The sequence below is a fragment of the Biomphalaria glabrata genome, chromosome 1 (assembly GCF_947242115.1).
Source record: "Biomphalaria glabrata chromosome 1, xgBioGlab47.1, whole genome shotgun sequence".
In the NCBI taxonomy this organism is placed as follows: Eukaryota; Metazoa; Mollusca; class Gastropoda; family Planorbidae; genus Biomphalaria; species Biomphalaria glabrata.
Window position 1 is genome coordinate 65,846,695 of NC_074711.1, and position 23,572 is coordinate 65,870,266.

At 33.0% G+C, this 23,572-nt stretch overlaps 3 protein-coding genes across 10 annotated transcripts in view; 1 reads left to right on the forward strand and 2 right to left on the reverse strand.

Annotated features, from left to right (window-relative positions):
* LOC106073714 (pyridoxal phosphate homeostasis protein-like) lies at nucleotides 1–19,260 on the forward strand. 6 transcript variants are annotated; one of them, XM_056008782.1, is made up of 9 exons: nucleotides 1–136; nucleotides 12,132–12,255; nucleotides 12,693–12,800; nucleotides 13,096–13,131; nucleotides 16,514–16,589; nucleotides 16,967–17,101; nucleotides 17,334–17,476; nucleotides 17,565–17,663; nucleotides 18,027–19,260. In XM_056008782.1, the coding sequence occupies exons 2-9, from the start codon at nucleotides 12,136–12,138 to the stop codon at nucleotides 18,195–18,197; spliced, it is 888 nt and encodes a 295-aa protein (XP_055864757.1). In that variant the 5' UTR covers nucleotides 1–136; nucleotides 12,132–12,135; the 3' UTR covers nucleotides 18,198–19,260. The 6 variants fall into 6 exon arrangements, with proteins under 6 accessions (XP_055864757.1, XP_055864774.1, XP_055864746.1 ...); XM_056008799.1 differs by lacking the exon at nucleotides 1–136 and adding an exon at nucleotides 9,501–9,628; XM_056008771.1 differs by lacking the exon at nucleotides 1–136 and adding an exon at nucleotides 9,735–9,920.
* Nucleotides 1–23,572, reverse strand: part of LOC106075007 (pantothenate kinase 3-like) — a 38,897-nt gene that overhangs the window by 14,414 nt on the left and 911 nt on the right. Inside the window, exon 1 of one of the 2 annotated variants that reach the window (XM_056008709.1) lies at nucleotides 3,502–3,536. The exons of the other annotated variant lie outside the window; for it this stretch is intronic. The gene's annotated coding sequence lies outside the window, so the exon portion shown is untranslated. Of the gene's footprint in view, nucleotides 1–3,501; nucleotides 3,537–23,572 lie in introns of those variants that run through there. 2 annotated transcript variants of the gene reach the window in all.
* Nucleotides 18,751–23,572, reverse strand: part of LOC106073715 (golgin subfamily A member 7-like) — a 17,409-nt gene continuing 12,587 nt past the window's right edge. For both annotated transcript variants that reach the window (XM_013234346.2, XM_013234345.2), the window contains exon 5: nucleotides 18,751–20,903. In XM_013234346.2, the coding sequence (XP_013089800.1) occupies nucleotides 20,862–20,903 (42 nt within the window). In that variant the 3' untranslated portion in view covers nucleotides 18,751–20,861. The remainder of the gene's footprint in view (nucleotides 20,904–23,572) is intronic.

A 23,572-nucleotide genomic window follows, 5' to 3' on the forward strand; every position in this document is an offset into this window, starting at 1 on the left:
CCTCGAGGAAAACTATGGCTCCGCGTTAAACAGCTTAGGAAACACTGATACAGATCATTAAAATAATTATTCACATTTCATATGATCTAGAATTATAGATCTATATGACGAAGAAAAGATATGTACTGTAGACCAGGTAGTCCTTAATTAATCCTATATTTGTGATAAGCCTAGATAGATCTACTAGTATATTATACTATACTTAGACTTATAGTTCTAGATCTCTCTCTCTCTTTCTCTCTCTCTATCTCTCTCTCTATGGCGTGGGGAGGGGAGTGGGTGAATTTTTTGTTTCCTTTTGCACACACACAAACACATTGACTACGCCCGTTGAATTGTTCCCATTGCTTTATATCATAATATCTTGTTTATTGTGATTGAAACATTCGCTCCCTTTTTTTTTTTTTTAAACTTTTCACATTTTAACGATCCCAATTTAATATTATAGTTTTCAGCACTTCAATTATTGTATGTTACAATTAAATGAAACAGCCCGTTCTCTCTCTCTCTCTCTCTCTCTCTTCAGGGGCAGGGGCGGACTGGCTATATGGGCAAACGGGCAAATGCCCGGTGGGCCGGTACCAAATGGGCCGGTCTGGTCGCGACCAAAGAAAAAAAAATTTCAATGCAGACAACTTTTAAAAAAAGTTACAGCAGCAAGACACAAAGGCCCGAACACGTTTTCTTTTTTTTTTTTTTCTAATTCTTATTACAATTAATTTTGTTTGAAATTCAACTAGAATATCAAGAAAAATACAATGTACGTATTATCATTTGCAAAACGTTAGACCGTACTTTCTGTTATGCACGAGCGGCATGGACTGCTTTGATGTTTCGAGGTTGTGTTTGGCCTACTCATTTTGCTGGTCGGCATGGGCCTTTGATGGCACTCCTTTTTTTTTTTTTTTTGCTCCTTCCCTCCCCCGTCTTTTAATGGTTCCAATGAAATTTAACCAAAAAGAGGGATGAGAGAGGTTAAGTTAGAAAACATTGATATAACGCAGAAAAAAAGATAGGCGCGACAATTACCTCTTTAACAATACTTAAAAGAAATTAACTTTAACACATACACACATCCGCGAAATTGCAAGCCACCCAACTTATTCACAGCTCAATATGGGTATAATGCTCTACTTTCTGCGATTTGATAAGAAAAAGTAAGTTTCTTTTTGTTTGTTTTTAATAACATAGATTTAAAAATACTACACTTAGGGCTTACAAAAAAAATTATTTAATTAAAAAATAAATCTAGATCTAAATTTTAATTTTTATACTATTATAATTAATGGCAAACTTATGCTTAGTAATAATAATAAGGCTAGTCTTCGAGTCTGAAGATTAGTGAGGAATGCAATATTTCCCGTGGCTGCGCAGCCCCCAGCTGATACCTACATATTTTGCCACACCCAGGGCAAATATAACCATTGTCCTCAGGTGGTCGATTTATATTTTCTTTTCGCCGTCTGCGTTTGTCCTCGGCAGCAGACTTTCTTTTGGTCTCAAATGTGTATCCCGCGGCATTTGTGAGTGACCTCCAGCTGTCTCGTTCTGAGGCCGCATGCAACCAGGTGCTCTCTTCTATGTCAGCCGAGGAAAGTTGACGCCTAAGCTGGTCTTTGAAGCGTTTCCGTGGGGCGCCTCTGTTACGTTGACCACCTTTTAGCTCACCAAAAAAGAATGCCTTTGGCATACGTTCGTCTCCCATATGGGAAACGTGCCCTGCCCAGCGTAACTGTCGGACCAAAAGAGGTCCCTCTATATTGTCCATACCGGCGTTCGCAAGGACATCGCTGTTTGTAGTGCGGTCTTGCCACCGTATGTCCATGATGGAGCGCAAGCATCTTTGGTGGAAGCGCTAAAGAAGTCTTAGATGTTTCCTATATAGTGTCCATGTCTCGGAGCCATACAGAAGGGTTGAGAAAACCACCGCCTGGTAGATACTGATTCATGTAGGCATTCAGAGCGATCTGTTCCGCCAAACTCTCGCCTGAAGGCGTCCAAAAGCGCTACTGGCGCTGGCCAGACGGTTATCAACTGCCCTTGAAAGTGAGGCGTCATTTGACACTATACTACCTAGATATGTGAAGTGGTCTACCACATTAAGGGGCTGTCCGTTCACGGTTATCCTTGGTCTAAATATGTTTTATTGGGTGACTTCTGGAACATGACTTCTGTTTTCCCGAGGTTTATAGATAGACCGAAAGAGGCGGCAGCGTATGCATATTCGTTTACCGCGTTCTGGAGGTCATGATCATTGTGAGCTAGCATAGAGAAGCTCCGTTATGACCATTTCCTTTGTTTTTTTATGGGATAGTAGACGTCGAAGATTGAACACATTGCCGTCAGAACGAAACCAGATATAGATGCCTTCGAGCAATCACTGCCTCATTTGACCCAGCATTACGCCAAAGAAGATAGCGAATAGAGTAGGAGCAAGTACACAGCCCTGCCTCACGCCATTTTCTATTGGGAAGTGATCAGAAAGGGCACCATTGTGTCTGATCTGGCCTCTTTGTCCAACGTGAAGCTGCTTGTGAATGGATAGGAACGTAGATGGGCATCCCAGCCTGGCCAAAATCCTCCACAAACCATCGCGACTGACCGTGTCGAAAGCCTTGGTGAGGTCCACAAAGGCAGTGTATAGGTTCTGCTTTTTGCATTTTTCTTGAAATTGTCGCAGAACAAATATCATGTCAGATGTACCTCTTCTGGCTCTAAAACCACATTGGCTTTCAGATAAGACCTCGTCCACTAAAGAGTGGGTTAGTCGGTCGAGCAACTTAGTATGAAGTCATTAATAGTGAATGTAATAGCTCTGTCACAACCAATATTTAATGAAAGGATATTTATATTTTAAATAATGGGCCATGGTATATTCATATACAAATCGCGTTTTTGAGAATGTACTAGGAGTAAGCAAGAGCTTTTCACATTGAGTAAGTGCTTCTCTAACCGTTCTGCTTTCTCTTATCTTTTAATGAAATGGGTTGCCAGAGTCAGCCAGGAAAACCAATGATTTAGCATATTTAAGTCACAGATCAACATACATGAATAGATTGACACATGAAATGCGTAAGACGTAACTATCTTATTTTTTGAAGAAATGTCTGTAATCTATAAGTAATACCAAAAAGCTTTAATCTCATTAGGCTGCTATTGTATAGTTTATAGCTTTCAGACTACATAGGCCTACATATATAAATAGAATACATTATGTAATCCTACGAATGCATACATCCAGTTTTCGATGCGTTATCAAACTTTATATATTTTGTAGAGAATTAGGCTTACACCTTTAATATAACACATAAGCGGAGCCGGGAGGGGAGGGTCTTCAAACCATCACTTGCCTCAGACCTCATAGTCTGAAAGGGAAACTTTACTTACTGCCCCAGTGCAGCCAACTTAAGCAAACTACAGTCACCAAATTTAATGAGCGTAGCCAAAGGGGGTTTTGTGGTTTCCCTTCCCCCTCCAATTAAAAAACTAAAGCATTTTTACCATTTTCTACCAGTCGCAGGACTCCATTGAATAGCATAGTTGGAATTTTTTTAGCGGAAGAGTAGCAGGCTAATTGAACTATAGATACCTCAGAATATGCATTTTTAAAGTTTAAAATAACGGAAATAATGCTTGGTTCCGGTGCTTCGCCCCATTCCCCACTGGGAGGGGGGAGGGGGGGAGCTCAAATCGCTCTCCCGGACTTCCTAGCTGCCCTTTGGCGGTGTTTACTGTCTTTCCACTAATTATAGGAAGAGAGTATTCTAGGGTAGAAAAACGTTTGAAAGAATGAAAGATCAGAATGTAATGAAGATTAATTACATATACACACACACTAATATATATATATATATATATATATATATATATATATATATATATATATATATATATATATATATATATATATATATATATATATATATATATATATTGCGGACTAGGTTAAAAATCCCCCCCCCCCACCGAAAATATATGACATGCCATTTGCGGGTCGGTTTATGTGGTAGGCCTAATGCCCGGGCCGATTTTGATACCCAGTCCGCCCCTGTTCAGGGGTGACATGTTGAGTAAGACGAGCTGCTGACAGTGGCAGACAATGGAACTATACTAAATGGACAGACAAACATATGGTATTGAGTTTTTGCTGCAGAGAGTTTACAGTCGACAGAGTCGGTCATACACACCGAACAAAAAAAAAACTTGTTTGGATTTTGGGAGTTATTGTACGGCTTAACATTCTACGTATCTTGAATGATTACTTTCTCCATTAATATCTTGCTTTTTGAGCAATAATAAATAAAATGCTCAGTTTAACCTGTTTTGTCTTCAACAAAAAAAAACAACACAAAACAAAAAAAAAACAACGATGCATCCGAGCTAGCTGTAACATTGAGAAGACATTCAGCATTCTGCACGATAATCTTTGATCCCCACCTTGTCCATCGCAACGAGAAGCAATTCATTAGTAAAGTTATTGACAGTTTTGGTAGCCACAGATACTATTTTTTTGCAGTTTTGTTTGGGAAAAACTAAACAACGTGTACAGTATATAATTTGTCCACATGTTTATGTGGCTCTTTTAACGGCCCCCGTAAGGGGAAAAAGCCGCTATTAGGTTTGTGCAAAATGTCCTTCTGTCACACTCAGATCTCGAAAACTAGAAAAGATATGAAAAATATTATTTCACCATTAAATGCGGCTTGAAAAGTTTAGGTGCAACGGCTACTTTTGGTTTTCTAAAAGCAAACCGTTTAATTTATAAAATTAATTATGCAAGCGATTTTTTCATAAAAATACACCAATTCTAAAACAATAACGTAAATGTAAGGGAGGCAATGTTACAATATGCTAACAAAGATAGACATCTTTTTTGTTTTTTCAGTATCACCAAGTCAAATATTTTTATAAAATGTACTAGAAATGTTTACAACAAATATAAATATTAATTAAAGATGTTTTTTCTGGTCAACTAGCTGCTAAAATTAAAAGAAAACATTTATATTTGTTTATAAAGCCTAAGAATGCACTTTGTATGTAAATATTACGCACATTTTTTAAAATAGACTTTTTATACTGCGACTTTCGTGTAGTAGCGTAAAGACCGGCCTTGTCATGGTGCTAAAGTAACTTCTTAAACTTTAAAAAAAAAACAGATTTTATTTTATTTATTTTTTGTTTAGTGCCCTCATCAGAATAAAAAGGTTTATTTTTGTTGCGTTTTGTCTGTCGGTAGGTCTGTCCGTCACGATTAGATAAAAAAACAACAACTCTAAAAGCTATTGAAAATCTGATTTACCCTTTAATGTTCCTCCCGTAACATCTCAATAGATTTAAGTATCTAAAATTGATTGTTCCGGATTTTTTTGTGCAAAACTAATCAACGCCAACAAATGTTTGTTTGCTCTTCTAACTTATATTACATTCAATTTCCTTGCTTAAACGTTGCAAAAACACATTATCAAAAATTTAGTTTTTTAATTATTTTTTTTTATATTAAGATGACGGACAGACCGACTGACAGTCGGACTGACAATGCGTCTTTGATCCTCTTTAAATAAATTCTATTAGAACTCAGTGCACTAATGTCTATGAACCCTCGTTAAATTTCTCGTGTAAATAAAGACATTTTTTATGGTACCTGTACTAGCCTATTGTGAGGTAATGGAATTTTTTTTTCTTTGTTGTCATATGAATGGACTCTTTAAATGTAATGCTAAAAGAATGCACTCGGTGCACCAATGTCTATTAACTCTCGAAAAATTGCTCGTATTGATGAAAACATAGGCCTATTTTAGTCTAACTAAACCGTGTGACATATAGTGGTTTTTTTTTTTCATTTGACGCCACATGGAATGAATTCTTTAAATGAAATGCTAAAAGAACGCACTCGGTGCACCAATGTCTATGAACACTCGATAAATGGCTCGTATTGATGAAGGCGATTTTTAGTCTAGCTAGGCCGTGTGACGTAGTGTTTTTTTTTTCCTTTGACGTCATATTGACTCATATGGAATGTATTCTTTAAATGAAATGCTAAAAGAACGCACTCGACGGTGCACCAATGTCTATGAACACTCGATAAATGGCTCGTATTGATGGAAACGATTTTTAGTTTAGCTAGGTCTTGTGACGTAGTGTTTTTTTTTCCCTTTGACGTTATATGGAATGTATTCTTCAAATGAAATGCTAAAAGAACTCGGTTATATAGTAATGTTTATTAAGCCTCGTTATGTGACTCGCGTTTAAAAAAGGAATGATATCTTGATTTAGATCTAATCTAGATTTTTTAAACTAGATCTAGATTTTTATTACAGTATATCTAGATCTGGATTTATATTCTAATTAAAATTATTTTAGAGTATAGATCTAGAATTTCTAGATCTAGTTTAGACTAATATAGACTAAATTAAGATGTAGAATTTCAATTTCTAGACTTAAAGTGTAGATTTTGATTTCCAAACGTTTTGATCAATATTGCAATGTTATAATATACTAAAACTAATCTACTATTTTTAAATTTAATGTTGCATTCAGTCTATTGATAGATAATCTAGGATATTTTTTTTACACAAATCGCGGCTTATCTAAATTACAGCTGCAGCTACATTATTCCAAGTTCATATTTTAGATCTAGATCTAGTAGATATAGATCTTAAGAGTGCTAAATCAGAAGTTTAATTTAGGTAGATCTACATCCTCATTCTAGTTCCATTGAAATAAAAATGCCCATATCTCTGTTGATAGGCCTAAAATTAACTGTGCTGAGACATCGAAGTACAAGCACGATATATCAGTTCTTTTCTTTTTTTTTTTTTTTTTTTAATATTACAAATCAATGCTGAAATTTAAGATTATCTAAAATCGCTCGTCTGACATTGGCCTATTGTACATATCCGATAGATGCCATGTCGTAATGTGTAATAGGCCTATATCTCTTTATCAATAAATATCAATATATATTTCAGAATTTTTTTATTTTTTTTTTTTAATTTTCAAAAGATTTTAATAATTTCCGGATATTTCCATGACTTTTTCGTATATTTTGCAATTTCAGATTTCCAGGAGCTCCTGGTAAATCAGGAGGCTGCGGAATTTCTGTTATAAGTTATAAAATGGTTTATTTTAATAATTTATGCACCTAGAATTAGCGCGAGTCCTTTGAAAGTGCATAGCCCACTGCGGTCGCATAGGTTGCATTGCAAAATAACGGCGTATGCTACGCCGTGAGTCGACTAGTTTCGTTTAATTGTTCAATGCTAGCTGGAAATCTGGCAGAATTCCAAACATCTGGAAAAAAGCCATTATGATCCCTATAATAAAGCACGGCAAGCCAAGAAATAAACTGGATAGCTACCGTCCCATCAGCCTCACTAGCTGTACCTGCAAACTGATGGAAAGAGTGATAAATAGAAGGCTGACATGGATCCTTGAGTCAAATAACCTACTCACTGAAGCCCAGGCTGGCTTTAGAAAAGGCAGATCAACAGAAGATCAAATTGCCTTCATCACACAAGAAATAGAAGACGGCTTTCAAGAAAAGAAACCAACGACAATTGTGTGGGTTGACTTAGAAAAAGCATTTGACAAAGTCTGGGAACAAGGTCTCTTGCTCAAGCTAATCCAGCATCACATATCCCACAGAATGTACAACTGGATAAAGGAATACCTAAATAATAGAAAAGCCTTAGTTTGCATGCAAGGACAAAGAAGCCACACAGTGGGTATAAAAAATGGTGTCCCCCAAGGAGGAGTCCTATCCCCAACACTTTTCCTAATATTCATAAACGATCTAAATCAAATCCTACCCAAAAAAGTTAAGAGCAGCATGTATGCAGATGACCTTGCCTTAATTAGCACAGAAGAATATGTAGGAACATCGAAATTTCGATTACAAGATGCTCTTGATAAACTCAATAATTGGTCCAAAGACTGGGGCATGTCCATTAACACAAAAAAGACAACATATACCATATTCTCACTGTCAACAAAACAACAAACAATAAAATTAACATTAGATAAGGAAGCTTTAGAAAAAAATGACAGCCCTACTTATCTTGGAGTCACCTATGACCCGAGACTAACCTGGAAAAACCAAATAGATAAAACACAGAGTAAAGGCATCCAGAGACTATCCCTCTTGAAAAAATTAGCTGGCACAGATTGGGGAGCAAATCACAACATCCTGAAAAAGACCTATACCAGTTATGTAAGACCTGTACTAGAATATGGTGCCACAGCATGGGGCTCAGCAGCCCAAACCAACCTAAGGAAAATAGACAAGGTCCAAAATATTGGTCTAAGGATAATGACAGGAGCAATCAAAACAACACCCATAAGAGCTATGGAGGAAACCGCTGCCCTGATCTCTCTGGATGAAAGAAGAGAAATAAAAATCCTTTCCCAATTCACTAAATTGGAAACCTTGGAGAGGCACCCACTCAGAACAAAAATCCACAAAACTGGCACAAAAAACCGTCTCAAAAGGACCAATTTCATACAGGAATCTCTAAACCTAAAAAAGAAACACCAACTTGAAAAAATTACTCTGGAATCCTCGATACACTATAATGAATCTCCACCCTGGGACGAAAGCCCTCTTCCTACTATAAGGGACCATATTGAAAACATAAAAAGAAAATCTGATTACAGACCAACAGAGCTCAAGGAAATAGTGAACTGTTTTCTACATACCAATTACCCTAGCAATCAGTGGATCAGAGTTTACACGGATGGCTCATCCCATAAAGCCACCACAAATGGAGGAGCTGGAATACTTATCGAATGGCCAGATGGAGGAAAACTAGAAAAATCCTTTGCAACTGGAGAGCTCTCTGACAGTCACAGAGCAGAAAGGGAAGCACTAGCACTAGCTGCTACCATGCTAGCAAATCATCCAAGTTCCCCTCACAGTCAGATTGTCTTTCTAACAGACGCAAAAACAACCCTCCAAAGCCTGCAAAACTCTGATTCCCCTTATATTAAAAACCTCAGAACAGCACTCACAAAGCTCAACCACAACAGCAAAAAACTGTTATTCAATGGATACCAGCTCACATACAACTAGCAGGAAATGAAAAGGCTGACACACTCGCCAAGAGTGGGAGAACTAACTCACAAGTAAACTCTGCACTCTATCCAGAAGAAATGAAGAAATTAATTGTAGATAAAATAAATGAGAAATGGACGAGCTCCCATCCAAATCACAAGAAAGATGATGCTTACTATAAGCTATCCCGACAAGACCAACGTCTAATCTTTCGACTCAGGACCGGACACAACAGAATGCGACAACACATGTTCCGGAAGCTCAAAATTGGAACCAGTGAAATCTGCCCATGTGGAGTATCACCAGAAAATGCCGACCACGTCCTCCAAAACTGCTCTCTCTACCAAGAGGCCCGTATAAGACATTGGCCCCAAATCACCCCAATAGAAAGAAAATTATATGGAGAGCTCCCTGATTTGGAAACCACTGCGCAGTTCATCTCATGTATTGGTCTAGTCATATGAACACTCCAACATAACAATGAGAACGATGAAGAAGAAGAAGAAGTTTAATTGTTTACAAGACACTCTTAGTGACAATATCGACAGTGATCCGCAAATTAAGACCCGCGGGCCGCGGGTAACATATGGCTAGTCTTATTATAGTAGTTTATGATAAATACGATCTAGAATCTACTTCTAAATATAGATCTACATCCAAGTCTAATAATTTAAAAACATGAAATAGTAATTCCAGTGAATGTAGACATTCTAAATCAGTTTATTCTTAATACCAGACAGTAAACAGATCTAAATCTAGATAATAGATCTAGAATATTCTAGAAATTAGGCCTTTATTAATTTATTTTGGACTTTTTCGCATTCATATGATTTCTCCATTCACTGACACGGGTTATGGCAAAACTGTTCCGGTGACCTGATCATACACATACTTATCATACTAACAATAAAAAAAAACATGATTATAACATAGTGTTACATAGACTCACGATAGAGACATACTACTGTAACTATTACTAGACTAGATCTAGAATCTAAAGATAGACATAAACTTCATAAACTATGATCATAAACATCGTATGATCATAGAATAGATAATATTTATATATATCACTGATATACTCTGATGATATAGATCTAGGCCTAGGTCTAGATTGATAGATTATCATAGATCTATCTATAAAATCTATATTGACTATTATTGACTATTAGTATTATTGACTATATAATTAATAATATAATATATTTAATTTTTTAAATATAATAAATAATATATTTATATTGTAGATATATATTACTATAATAATAATAATAAGTATATAATATAGTAACTATATATACTATTATTATACTATATTATGTATTCTATATTATAATAATATATCTAGATCTACTAACTAGCTAGATCATAGTAGATCTAGATCTAGACTCTTAATACTGTCTATAGATCTAGACTCAAGATCTAGATTTCTAATAAATATATAATGAGCTATCTAGATCTACACGGAATAGACATTCTGAGACATCACTGAACTGTAACTTTATCTTATATTAGAACTTTTACTTTAACTTTATACTTATACACTTTATTATAATTTAATACAGATGTCTGAGATGTTATTCAAAGTTATTGTTACTTCAAAAACGAATATGATGAAATTTTACTCCTTTTAATTTTTAATTACGATTTACCGTCTCATTCATTCTCAGTGTTTACATACAATTTTAATTTATACATAGTTTAAGTCTAGATCTAGTCAATCTAGATTATTCTAGATAAATATCTTAATTATCTACTAATCTAGCTTGTAGCTAGAATGCTAGATTCTAGTCTATCTTATTCTATCTAGATCTCTAGTACTAAATTCTACTAATCTGTCATCATAAGTTTATATATTGAATTGATATTTATGAATATATTATTAATATTATTAATAATATATATTCATAAATCATAATCATATTATAATCAACATAATAATATAATGAATAAAAAAGATAATCATAGTTTCATACTGAATTTCTATTTACTGTAGTAACTGATAGTAACTTAAAGTGAAATTTTAGTGATCTAGATGAATATACTGAATTACTATCTAGACTCTAAGACTTAGATTGACTTAGATCTATTCTATTTACTGATAGTAGTAGTATTGACATGATTAATGATACATGAATGATAGTCATTATTATTATTAATAATAATTAGAATGTATTATTTTTTTTATAAATTATACTAGACTTAGACTAGATCTAAATTAGTCATCTTGAATAATCTACTGTCTATACACTATCCATCCATCCATCCCAGTGGCGCTACAGGCCATGGAGGGCTCAGGACTGCTTATACACATCCTTCCATTAAGATCTCTCCTGGGCCTTTCCTCTCAAGCTGGTGCAGATCTGCCTCCACATCATCAATCCATCTGCCTTTGGGTCGTCTGCCTTTTGGTTTTTGCCTGTATACAATTTTCGCTCCTCTGTTATCTGACATTCTTTCAAGGTGACCTGCCCAACGGAGTCTGTTCTTTTTTATTTCAGTCACTATCTGTGGGCTGCCCAACGGAGTCTGTTCTATCTGTGGGTCTTCATACAATTGATATATCTCATTGTTAGAGAGTGTCCTCCACCCTGTTTCATCTTGTATAGCACCATAAATTTTCCTAAGAATTTTTCGTTCCCAAGTATTTAGCATATTTTCGGTTGTCTTTGTCAGTGTCTTATATACTTAAATAGTATAATGACTAAATTCTATGTCTATAAATTAAATTAAATGGCTTTTATATAGCGCTTATAGCATGCTCAGAGCGCTTTGGTCCAATCTCATTTGTGGACCAGTGGGTGGGGGGGGGGGGGTATCTGGGAGAAGGTTTTCTGTGCTGCCTTTAGGCTCTCAGCAAACACAACTCTGCTCGAGCTGGGTGTTGAACCTTCCTAAGTAGACAAGCCAAGTTCAAGCGTACTTGGCCTCTTGACCACGCTTCCCACACTTCTATACTTATACTCTATTTATAGTCGAGAATTTATCTTTCACATTAATTTAGATTTAAAATTGTATGAAAAGCTTAAACCATTGTATTATTTGTATTCATCTATGAATTAAATTAAAATGTATTTTTTAGTTGTATGCTGCAGATAGTTGATATTGAAAGAAAAATGTCTACCAGCTCTTCCCATTTCAGCATTGCTAATCAACTTTTGTATGTGAATGACAAAATCAAAGCTGCATCTGTTAAAAGACCTCAGGTATATATTATATTCAATTTTAAATCTATTTTTATTGGAGGTCTACAAACATAGTGGAAAAACTATAAATAGCAAGCTTTTTGGTGTATTCGGTCTACATAAAAAGGATCTGCTGATAAACTGTTTTCAAAAGGCTATCATGATTACTGTGCACATTTTAGCACTGCTGCATCAATTTTTAAGTGCTTTCTTTTGTAACTTTTATTTAGTTAAAAACTTTGAAGTTCAGTTTAGTTTACGTGACATTTTTTAGTTTATTATGAAAATCTCCCAATAGTTTTTTTTCTAAAATATACTTTAAAAAATTTTTTAAACTCTCCTAATCAACATGAACTGGGTTTTTTTTAATATATCTAAGCATTTTCGTTAAAAAATAATAAAATATTATTTCCTAAGTTTATTTTAAAAAATTTTAATAAAGAAATATTCTTCCTCAGCACCTTCAGTATTCTACTCCAAGATTAGTTGCAGTTTCTAAAACCAAAGGAACAGATCTAATTATTGAAGCCTATGATGCAGGTCAGCGTCACTTTGGAGAAAATTATGTTAGTATCACAATTATTTTATTAACAACATTTTTATCCATGTTCATATTTACAGCCTCAAATATATTCAAAAATATTTTGTCAGATTTGTTTCTCTTTATTTTTTTTAGGAATGTGCATATATGGTGACACTGTTAGCTAAGTGCCAAGAATTTTAAAAATTGATCATTAGTTGAATGGCTAAAATTTTTTACTATACTTGTTGTTTAGTTTTATTTAAGTCTGTATTTTATCATATTAATACATTATGGGGGAATGATTAATGTACATTAAAATTATTTTTTTTTTTCCTCAGGTTGTAGAACTGCATGAGAAAGCTAATGATATAGAGGTAATAATTAATAATTATAACAAATGAATATTAACATTTGATTAGAGTAACACCATTAGTAAAATCCCTAAATTTAGAGACACTTCAGGAAGAATAAGTAGCACTAGTAAGATAGCATCTATTTGTTCACTATATCTAAACCTTTTGAAAAATCATCAATTAGTCCTATTAGTGGTGTTTCACATGATCTATATTTCCTAAAGCCATGTTGGTATGGGGTGAGGACATTATGTTTGTCTAAGGGGTTTATGATGTTGCTACATATTATGTGTTCTAGGATTACCTAATTTCATCGATTTTTGCACTAATGTAAATAAAATTAGTCAATTCTTTTTAAAAATCCTATTGTTTATAAAATTTTTTCAATTTTTTACTTAACAAAATAAAATTATAGCTTTTATATAGCGCTACTTTCATGCTTATAGCATGCCCAGAGCGCGATGGTCCAATCTGATTTGTGGACCGCTGGGGGAGAGGGTGTGTGGGAGAAGGTTTTTCGTGCTGCCTTTTGGTGCTCAGTAAGCATAACTCTGCTCGAGTTGGGTGTCGAACTTGAGCCCCCTTTTTAGGTAGCAAAGCCAAGCCAAGTTCACACGTACTAAGCCTCTCGACCAAGCATCCTCTATATCTTACAGTGTATATTTATTAAAATCACCTAAACATGTTTCCTTTGTTAGACTTTTAGACGGAAACGGTATAACAATTTGCTGTGTTATTCTAACTTTGAATACCATCTAAAAGGGAAAATGTAAGTTTGCCGCTATCTTGGTACGTGTAATGAAATGATAACGACTAGAATACCAATAATATGGCTTTATTCGACAAAATTAGACTACAGTAAACAGTGAATGAAACCAGCACGTCTAGCATACCACTGATGCAGTCTATACACACACACACACTGGACATGAAACACAACAAAGGCCATGACCTTCAGACACGCTGGACGCACGCAGAAAATCAACTCAGTTACACTACAGTACGGCCCTGCTATTTTGTGACTACGTGTTTCCCCCACCCCTTATATTTCCCCTGGACTATCCGCAGAAATAAGAGAGTGATCTTTCCTTTACTTCTCGTTTACACTGTTGAGGGTAGAAGAGAATTATATATATAGATTATATATAAAACACTGAATTTACAAACACAAAAGCAAAACCTAATAAAATACTCAGAACAACACAGAGATAAAGACTTGTTTCTTCTTCCATATGCTAGGACAAATTTGTACAAGTGCTCCCATTTCCTTAGTGCCGTTAGAGCATGGTGTCATGATGTTTTAATGAAGAGATAGACTTTTGTTGTATCTTTTCCAAAATCATCTGACATGTGGATTCTGACGTGCCTTTGATATAAGTCAACACTACTTAGATACAATTACAATATAATGACACAGTTTAGATATAACTTTCTTGAATTTATTTCCTTCAAACTCAAACTTGAACCAATAAATATAGGTACAATAAATACAATTCAGATACAGGATTCTATAATATTAATGATGATCAAATAAACTAACCAACTTTGTACCTTAACCAGTGACATCTAGCTCTATACAAACTAAAAAGAAAAAAACAACAACTAACGACTAAAATAATCTTGTCCCCAAAAACCTTTAGAACCTTCCTTCCACGTCCATGCTATCAGTTCACTTTTCTTTTCCTGTCTTTTTGTGACCTCACCTGACTCACACACATTGACCTTGCATTCATGATCATTGATCGTCACATTCTTGTGACTAGCCTTGACGTTGTGTCCTGCCTACACACTTAAATGTGACACATGGAATGGGCTGCCTGATACAGCCAGAAAAAAAACACATTGGCAGAGTTAGCCACTGATTAACATGCACGACTAGATTGACAGATGAAATGTGTAGGTTAGGACATAATATTATCTGCTTTTTTGAAGTAGTGTCTGTAATTTATAAGATAAGATTTATATAATACATTCTTTATATTAAACTATCTTTTGTCATAATTAATATTTCCATCAACTGTTTGTGCTCACATAATTCTTTTGTGTAGCATTAATGAGTTTAAAAATCTTAAGGATGTCAAGATAAAATATTGAGGAGTAAAAGTTGAGAACGATTCAAAGTACTGTTGCGGATCAATTATTTAAAAAAAATATTTTTTTTTTGAATTTATTGGTGAGTTGTTTGCATCTGACATTTGAAATGGATTTTTTTGCAAATTAACAATGCTCTTCTTTAAATTGATTCATTACCTTAATTATCAATTGTTTCATCAATTTTTTTGAAAATCTTTATACCACCATTTTACATTATTTTTGAAATATTTAAAAACAGTTTACTTTAAGGTGTCAATCGTGGAAATGTGGGATCTGATCGCCTTTTTTTTATGAAGCTGCAAAGTTGAAGTATTACTTTTTTGCTAGAGTTTGGTATCCTCAACTAATTTATTGTTTGCCAAATTTGTCTGAATAACTCCTTGATATCATATCACCACCTAACTGCAGCTTTACATTAGAAAAAAAAAGGTCTGTGTTTTAGGTTTTCAAAATAAAATTGTAGAATTCTTTGGAATGCTTACTCAATACAATTTTTGAAAATAGTACTTAAATATTATTTTCATCAGTTTTAATAAATTGATGTACGCAACTACAATTTACTGTACTTAATTGAGATTGATCTTATCATAATCTCTAGTTAAAGTGATGTTGCTGTCTGTAGAATGTTAAAAATTAAATATTGAAGCATAGAACCTATTCTCTCATTAGGTACATTAAATGTTAAGAGATAGCTAAAAGAGAAAAAAAAATAATTCAAAATCCATGGTTAATAATATTAATATTACAATGTTCAATTTAGAAAGAAGGTTTTAAAATTAATTTTTAAAAATAAAACTTTAAGTTAGAATATAAAAGTGTAGTATAGTGTTCCTTTCAGACCTTTCAATCTATAGGGGAGATGTTGTAAAGCTCAGCTGTTTTGGTGGCTCACGGTTAATGAAAATTCAAAATCCCAAATTCGAACTTGAGATGCCTCAGTTTGGAAGCTTAGCGCTTTAACAATCAACCACCATGCCTTACGCAATCTAAGTTGGAACACCACTTACTATGTTTAACATATTTTTTTTGAGCAAATAGATCATGAGCGAAAAAGATATTTATTATAAATATAAAGTAATAAATATAAAGTAAGCAAGCACAAAAAGACTGAAATTTGAAAGATTTTTGTGAAGAACTGAAAAATACATTTTGAATTAAAATAAGTTTTGTTAAGAATATTAACAATACCTGAATGCTACTACATTATATTACAGTTTGATAATATTATTAGTTAATAAATATTCTAAGCAAGAATATATTTAAGATAATTGTCAGCAACTGCACATATTTGATTGATTGTATTTTACAGATTCAGGATAGGTGTCAAGATATTCAATGGCATTTCATTGGGCATTTACAGAGAAATAAAATTTCAAAAATATTAGGTGTGAGTTTTTTAATGAACTTTAAAAATGTATTACATCTAAGTTTACGATAAGATTATTTTATGGTCCAAACAAATAGAAATGTATTTTGTCTACAATCACCCACAACAGCATTACTACTATAACAAGAGCTATATAGAGGTAAACCCCAACAACATACACACCACAGAATAAGACAACACAACACTTCTTGGTGATGATAAAACCTTGAAACACCCTGGCTTTTTGTTTAAAGCTTTTTTTTTTAATTGAATATTACCCTAATGTTATATGATAACAGCTAGTAAAAGAGTTTTTGATTATTTAGTCAGATATTTTTAAAGTAGATGTCAGAATCTGTTATTTTTATGAATGAACTTATTTCTATTCCAATGCAGATGTACCCAATTTATTTGTAATTGAGACAGTTGATAGTGAAAAGTTGGCAAAAGCTCTAAGTGACTCATGGGGAAAGTTGAAAAAATCTGGCCATCTGCAAGTAATGGCTCAAATAAATACAAGCGGAGAAACAAGTAAAAATTTAATTTCACTTAAATTCACTAGAAAATATTACATTCTATGAATAAAATAGCTAGTTAAAGTTGTTACAAATTTTAATGTATTGTATTACCGGTATTCATTTTGTTATTATCAGTACAAATTTCAACTTCATTTTGAAAAGATGTAAGCTTTAAACATTTTTGCTGTGCGATGTTCTAAATGGCAATCTTATGTTATCATTTATTTTGCTTAAAATCATTCTAGGTAAAAGTGGGTGCTCCCCCAGTGAAGCAGTGCAATTAGTGAAATACATCAAAGAACATTGCCCCCATCTTCAGCTTTTGGGATTGATGACAATAGGTTCTTTTGATCATGATATCAATTCTGGTCCTAATCCAGATTTTCAGGCAAGAGTTAAATACACCTAACTAAGAATTATATATTAATATTTAGATTTCTTAATTTTCTAATTGGCTTTTTTTTTTTTTTTTTCAGGCACTCTTTGATATTAGGAAAGAAGTGTGTCAAAGTTTGAATATCTTGGAAAAAGACTTAGAACTTAGTATGGGCATGTCCGCTGACTTTGAGCATGCTGTAAGAACTATTTCTTGTTTTTTTAGTTACTGGTAAAAAAAAAAGTTGCTTTTTGCTGTTGAAGTTTATGTTACACAATGTTTCACTGTATTGTGTTCATGTATTCTGTGATGAATTGTTTTCATATGTTAATCTGCATTGTTAGCTAGCTCTTGTGACACCTTGGTTATTTCTCTTGTGATGTTAATTAAATGTAGAGCTGAACATTATCCTGATCCTGAAGACAGTATAGAGAAAGAGCAATAATTAACAGCCTATTTTCAAGCTCAATCTTCTAACCTCTTGTCCTAGACATAACTAGACTGAGTCCCTACCTCAAAGGGCAGTTCAAATAGTTCATAGGAATTTTTTTTTTTTCAACAGATTGAAATGGGAAGCACAAATGTTCGAGTTGGTAGTACAATATTTGGTGAACGTCGTGGTCATCAAGAAAAAGGAACTGCTAGTGATCAGAGTGTTCAAACAGATCAGAATCGGGAAACCAATGACGTTCAATCATCTTTAAACAAAATAGAGAGTTTGGCATTAACATGAATATTATTTGTGTGTCTGCTCTACTAATGATGGAAGAAAAGTTCTCAGAAAAGCATTTAATACAAACGATATTTGTCTTTCATAAAAATTGTTATTAAAATGTTTGAAAAAATTATTTTTTTACTTTTTAATTATTTTTTTTTCATAAATTGAGATGTAACAGATGAAAATATGCTTGCTTTATGGAATATTTTTTTGCTGTTCATGGGCTACTTTTAATTTCTTTTGTCTCCAGCATTAATTTTCCTTCTGTTGTAGAACAGTTCATTTAAATATATATGTTTTAAACATTTCAAAAATAGAGTTCTTTTCCCAGAATATTCCTGTAGGCTTTATACTTAAAAAAATTATTTAGAAATGTCTGATTTATTATATTTTGTTTCAGTACCAGGACAAAAATACACATTTAGCAGAATTAAGTATTAATTAAACCAAAAATCATTCTCAATTGTTGTATAATTGTAATGCTAATCATTTAGTGACAATTTTGTAACAAGTCAAAATGTTTATCTTCTACTGGTGTAGAGGCCATATTAAGTTAATAGAACTACTGTTAAAAAGTAAAAACAAAGTGTTTATTTATAAAACATTTATTACAAAACAAGTACTACTTAACTCAAGCATATTTATATATTAAGTAATAATCAATAAACATCAAATGGATGAAAGCATACAGAAGCCTGGTGAATTGATTATAAAACAATGCAAACTTATAGTAAGATGAGGTAGATAGAATTATAAGTCAAAAGGTGCATGGCACTAAAGATTAAAGTTTTCAGTTTCCAATGGAAAACACAGCGAATAGAGATTGAACTTATCACAGAGGTTACCAAGCTTTTTTTTTTTTTTTTCCCATTCACAGTGTTATGTATAAATTTAGTTTTTCCCAAGAGGGCTCTGCTGTCAGATTTTATAGAAGTCCATTTGAAACAAAATTGTGGTGCTAATCTGAAGAAGCCACACCACTATTTGCAAACCATGTCAATCATTGGCCTATCACATTCCATATTAAAAAAAAAAAACAGCTCTTGGTAACCGAACTATAAGTGTATACACAATTCTATCTTATCACCACTGAAGGTCACATGTACAGAGACAACATTGTTTCTAACAACAAGGTTTGGGTTTTACAAGAAGAAATGAAATTCACTTGAAATAAAGATTTGTTTCAGTATTTAAGCTATAAAAGTATGGTTTCAGCTAATCAATACAAATGTCAACTTCAAGTTTAAAAAATAGATTTCTTATCTCTGGACAGAGTAAACCATTTTCACTAAATAAGCTTGCATTGAATTCAATAACTCTTTAGGCCCATGTATGATGTCAATGATATAAGGAAATGTACATGATATAAATGCTGACATGTAGAATTAAACATAGTTAATATATACATAAATTGTTTTCCAAGATCAATAACAAAATTAATTTCATGGCTAACTTGTGACAATTTTATTCGCTTATTTTCTAATCATGACCATTTGTGTACTCTTTATAAAAAATGCAATTTAATATTTTCCATTTAAAATATTAATTATGACTAAGACTATGGAAAACATTAACAATAACTAAATTAATAATATTTTTTCTAAGGAAATAAAACAAAATTGTAGAATACAAATTAAATTAATTTTACTTCATGGTTTAAAATGTGTAAATATTTTTTCAAATCCGCAGATCTCATCACAATTGTAAAAAAAAAATGTATTAAAAAAAAAAGATACTGCAAAATACAAATCAAATCTATTAATTAAAGGTGGTTATCTACAGGGAATCAACTACTACACAACATTACACTGATCAATATGACATCAAAATATTTTTTAAAGAATTAAGTGATGATAACTTTATGGCAACAGAAGAAAAAAAAATATGATGAGCTAGTATTACTTTTTTTTTTCATACAAAATAATATAGAAGACCAAATAGGGCAGTCTGAAATGTTTTAAATGCTCATGTATAGAGTGTTGATTAAAAATAATTGTGGCTTATAAAATAAAATATATATCAAATGGAAGGGGGGAGAACAAGCCAAGCTTAGCAAAATGTAAACAAAACCCCCCAAAAAAATGAAGAACCACACAGTGAGCAACAATGATGTTAACAGTTTATGACAATTAAAAGAGAAAACATCAAGTATCAACAATCGCTTATAGCTAAAATAAATTAATATACACGTCTGTGAAAATCCAATTTGGCAAGCCATCTCCTGCCTTCCCCAATTTTTTTTCAGAGCTACCATTTTCTTCATTTCCTAGAATTGACCAACTTTGTATTTTTTCCACTCTCCCTAGCTCTACTACATTCTCCTTTACTCACACATCATCTTGCTAAAACATCTAGATGAAAATATGAAGGATACTTAGAAAATCTGAAGTGAATATAAACAATACCATACAAAGAAAAAAATGTTTTGTTAAATTCTTAAGTTTCATAAAATATTTATTTGTGTAGAAAGTGAATGCTTTTCAAGCAGTGACTATTTCAACTTCCTTGCTTACTTTTACATTATAATGCCAGACATTGGTCTCAAGGTTTAAAGCATTAAAATCACATTTTTTTTACAAATATTTAAGTTTTCACATATTGTTTTTTTTTTAATGTATATTACATATCAAATAATCTGTGATTAAAGACTTGATAGTTGGCCTGCAGTCAAATTCTATATCATCGTTGAGGGGTGTCCATACTTGAGATATCAATTTCCAGCTATCAAAGTGTTAAGGATACAAAGTTGCATCATAAAATTTATATTACTTTTTTTTTTCATTCAGAAATGTATGCAATTAACTCTTATAGCAATTGTTTTTGTCACTTGGTGGGATTTTTTTTCTACTACTAGTTGAGCTAGAGGGAGGGCAGTTGCATGTTAAAGACAAAGGATGCACCCAAATGAATATATATTGTGCATACATATTTATATAATATGTATTTATATAATACTAGCTGATACCCGTGCTACAATACAGTTTAATAGTTGGTATGTATGTTTATTTGCCCTCCTAAAACCCTCAATAAAACAGCCTGCATTACAATGCTCCCCCACCACTTACACCATTTTCTAGCCCCAAATTCTATGTCCCTTTTAGCCTAGCTGACACGATTTTCTAGCCCTCAAATTCTATAAGTCCCCTTTATTTTTGTTTCTTTCATCCTTCAACTGAATGGCCTGCAAACCCACATTATGCAGTATGCACATCAGTTGTAGCCTTCCATTTCCCTGCACTATTATGCCCCCCCCCCCCCAAATAGAGAGACAATATTTTCAAATGAAACGCCCCTTCCTGAAGTTTGAAAAAAGAAACATCACAGTTTGCAACTTAGTCAATTCTTTACATATTTATTTTTATTTTGTCAGTTATGGATGTAGAGAGGCACTATATTTAGAATCTTCACAAACTGAATTGACATACACAATGATCTAAGGATGATTCCTCACACACTCTGACAAGGAGAAATACATTAAAAATCTAGATCTGTGAAAAATATACTTAAGGAACAAAATGGAATGAAAGAAAGTTACGCACCAAAACAGTGTTACGCAGAAAGAATTATTGTTTTATACTTTAAACATTAAAATGTCAGCTTTCAGAGAATTTGTTGGTTGAAAGTGCGAATAAGAAATCATTTTTGGTAAATATATATATTTAGATCTTGAGTCTAAAAACTATTACAATAGATGTAAATTTATGTCTAATCAATGATTTCTGATACTTTATAGGCCTATTTACTTACTTAGATCTTATATAGGTTACTATGAGAAGTAGATGGTTTACTCAAGCAGAGAACGATTTTGTATAGATGTAATTGTTAAACAAAACATTTTTATTTTATTTTTGTTTGGATTTAGAAACTAAGAAATATGAATGCCATAGAATGCCAATGACTAAACACTGTATTTGTATTGAACTTGTATTTCAAAGCATTAGGAACAAAACAGCAGACTTAGAAATTTTATTAGAATGTGAGAAACCAGACATAATTGCAGGAACAGAAACTTGGCTGCATCCTGAAATTTATAATGCAGAAATTTTCAATAGTAATTATGAAATTTTTAGAAAAGATAGGGCTGATAATCATGGAGGAGTTCTTTTAGCAATAAAAAACACTCTTATAGCAGAAGAAATTACCTTACCTAACTCAAAAAATGTAGAATCAACATTTTGTAAAATTAATACCACCTCAACATCCCTAATAATAGGCAGCATTTACAGACCACCAAATTCTAGTTTAGAATACATGCAGGAACTATGTAATCAGATTACTACACTTAAAGAGACAAATCAAAATGCAGTTTTTTGGATTATGGGTGATTTCAACCTACCTGATATAAATTGGAAAACACTAACCATAGATAAACACCAAAACCTTAAGGACATAAATGAGCTTTTCATAGAAACTTTACACAACCTAAGTTTAGATCAAATCATTAAAAAGCCAACTAGATTAAACAACACATTAGATCTCTTCTTAACCAACAGACCTGGATTAGTAGTTGATTATGAAATTATCCCTAGTCTATCAGACCATGAGATCATAAAAATACACAGTCAGATAAAAGCAGTAGCCAATACAAAACCCAAAAGAAAAATCTTACTCTGGAATAAATGTAACCTAACACAACTACACCAAGCTGCACTAAACTTTCAACAAACATTCTTATTAGAAAAAGACATTAACCAACCAGTCGATGACCTCTGGAATTTCATTAAAAACCATCTTAAAAGCATAATAGAAAATCATATACCAACTAAATACACATCAAACAAAATAAATAAATGCTGGTTTAATAATAGACTAAAGAAGCTTTGTAAACAGAAGGAAAACCTCTATAGAAAATTTAAAGAAACTAATGCAGAAAGAGTTTACAAAAAGTATATAAAAATTAAACACTTAACCCAAAAAGTAAGCAGACAGCTGCAGAGTGAATACATAAACAATGTAATATCTAAAGATAACAACAAAAACCTATGGTCATACATTAAGTCTAAGAAAATGGAAACAACAGGCGTAGCGCCATTAAAAGATGAACATAACATAATACATAATGATAATGAAACTAAAGCAAACATTCTAAACAAATACTTTGCATCAGCATTCTCAGCCCCAGGAGACAAAGACATATTACTGAATTTGAACCAAGTAGACAACATAGAAGATATAGTAGTACAAGAAAATGGAATTCAAAAACTATTAGCCAACACCAAACCAAATAAAGCTTCTGGACCTGATGGTATTCCAGCTAGATTACTCAAAGAACTAAGTAATGAGCTAGCCCCAGTGTTCAAAATACTCTTTCAGGCTTCACTTAACCAGGGCAGAGTACCAAAGGACTGGAAAGAAGCTAATGTCACCCCCCTATTTAAAAAAGGAGAAAA

Excerpts from the sequence above, each read along its gene's own strand:
- LOC106073714 (XM_056008771.1), top strand. Across the intron at positions 13,132-16,513 it reads AGAAAGCTAATGATATAGAG|ATTCAGGATAGGTGTCAAGA; the intron begins GTAATAATTAAT and ends TGTATTTTACAG. Across the intron at positions 17,102-17,333 it reads AAATACAAGCGGAGAAACAA|GTAAAAGTGGGTGCTCCCCC; the intron begins GTAAAAATTTAA and ends AAATCATTCTAG.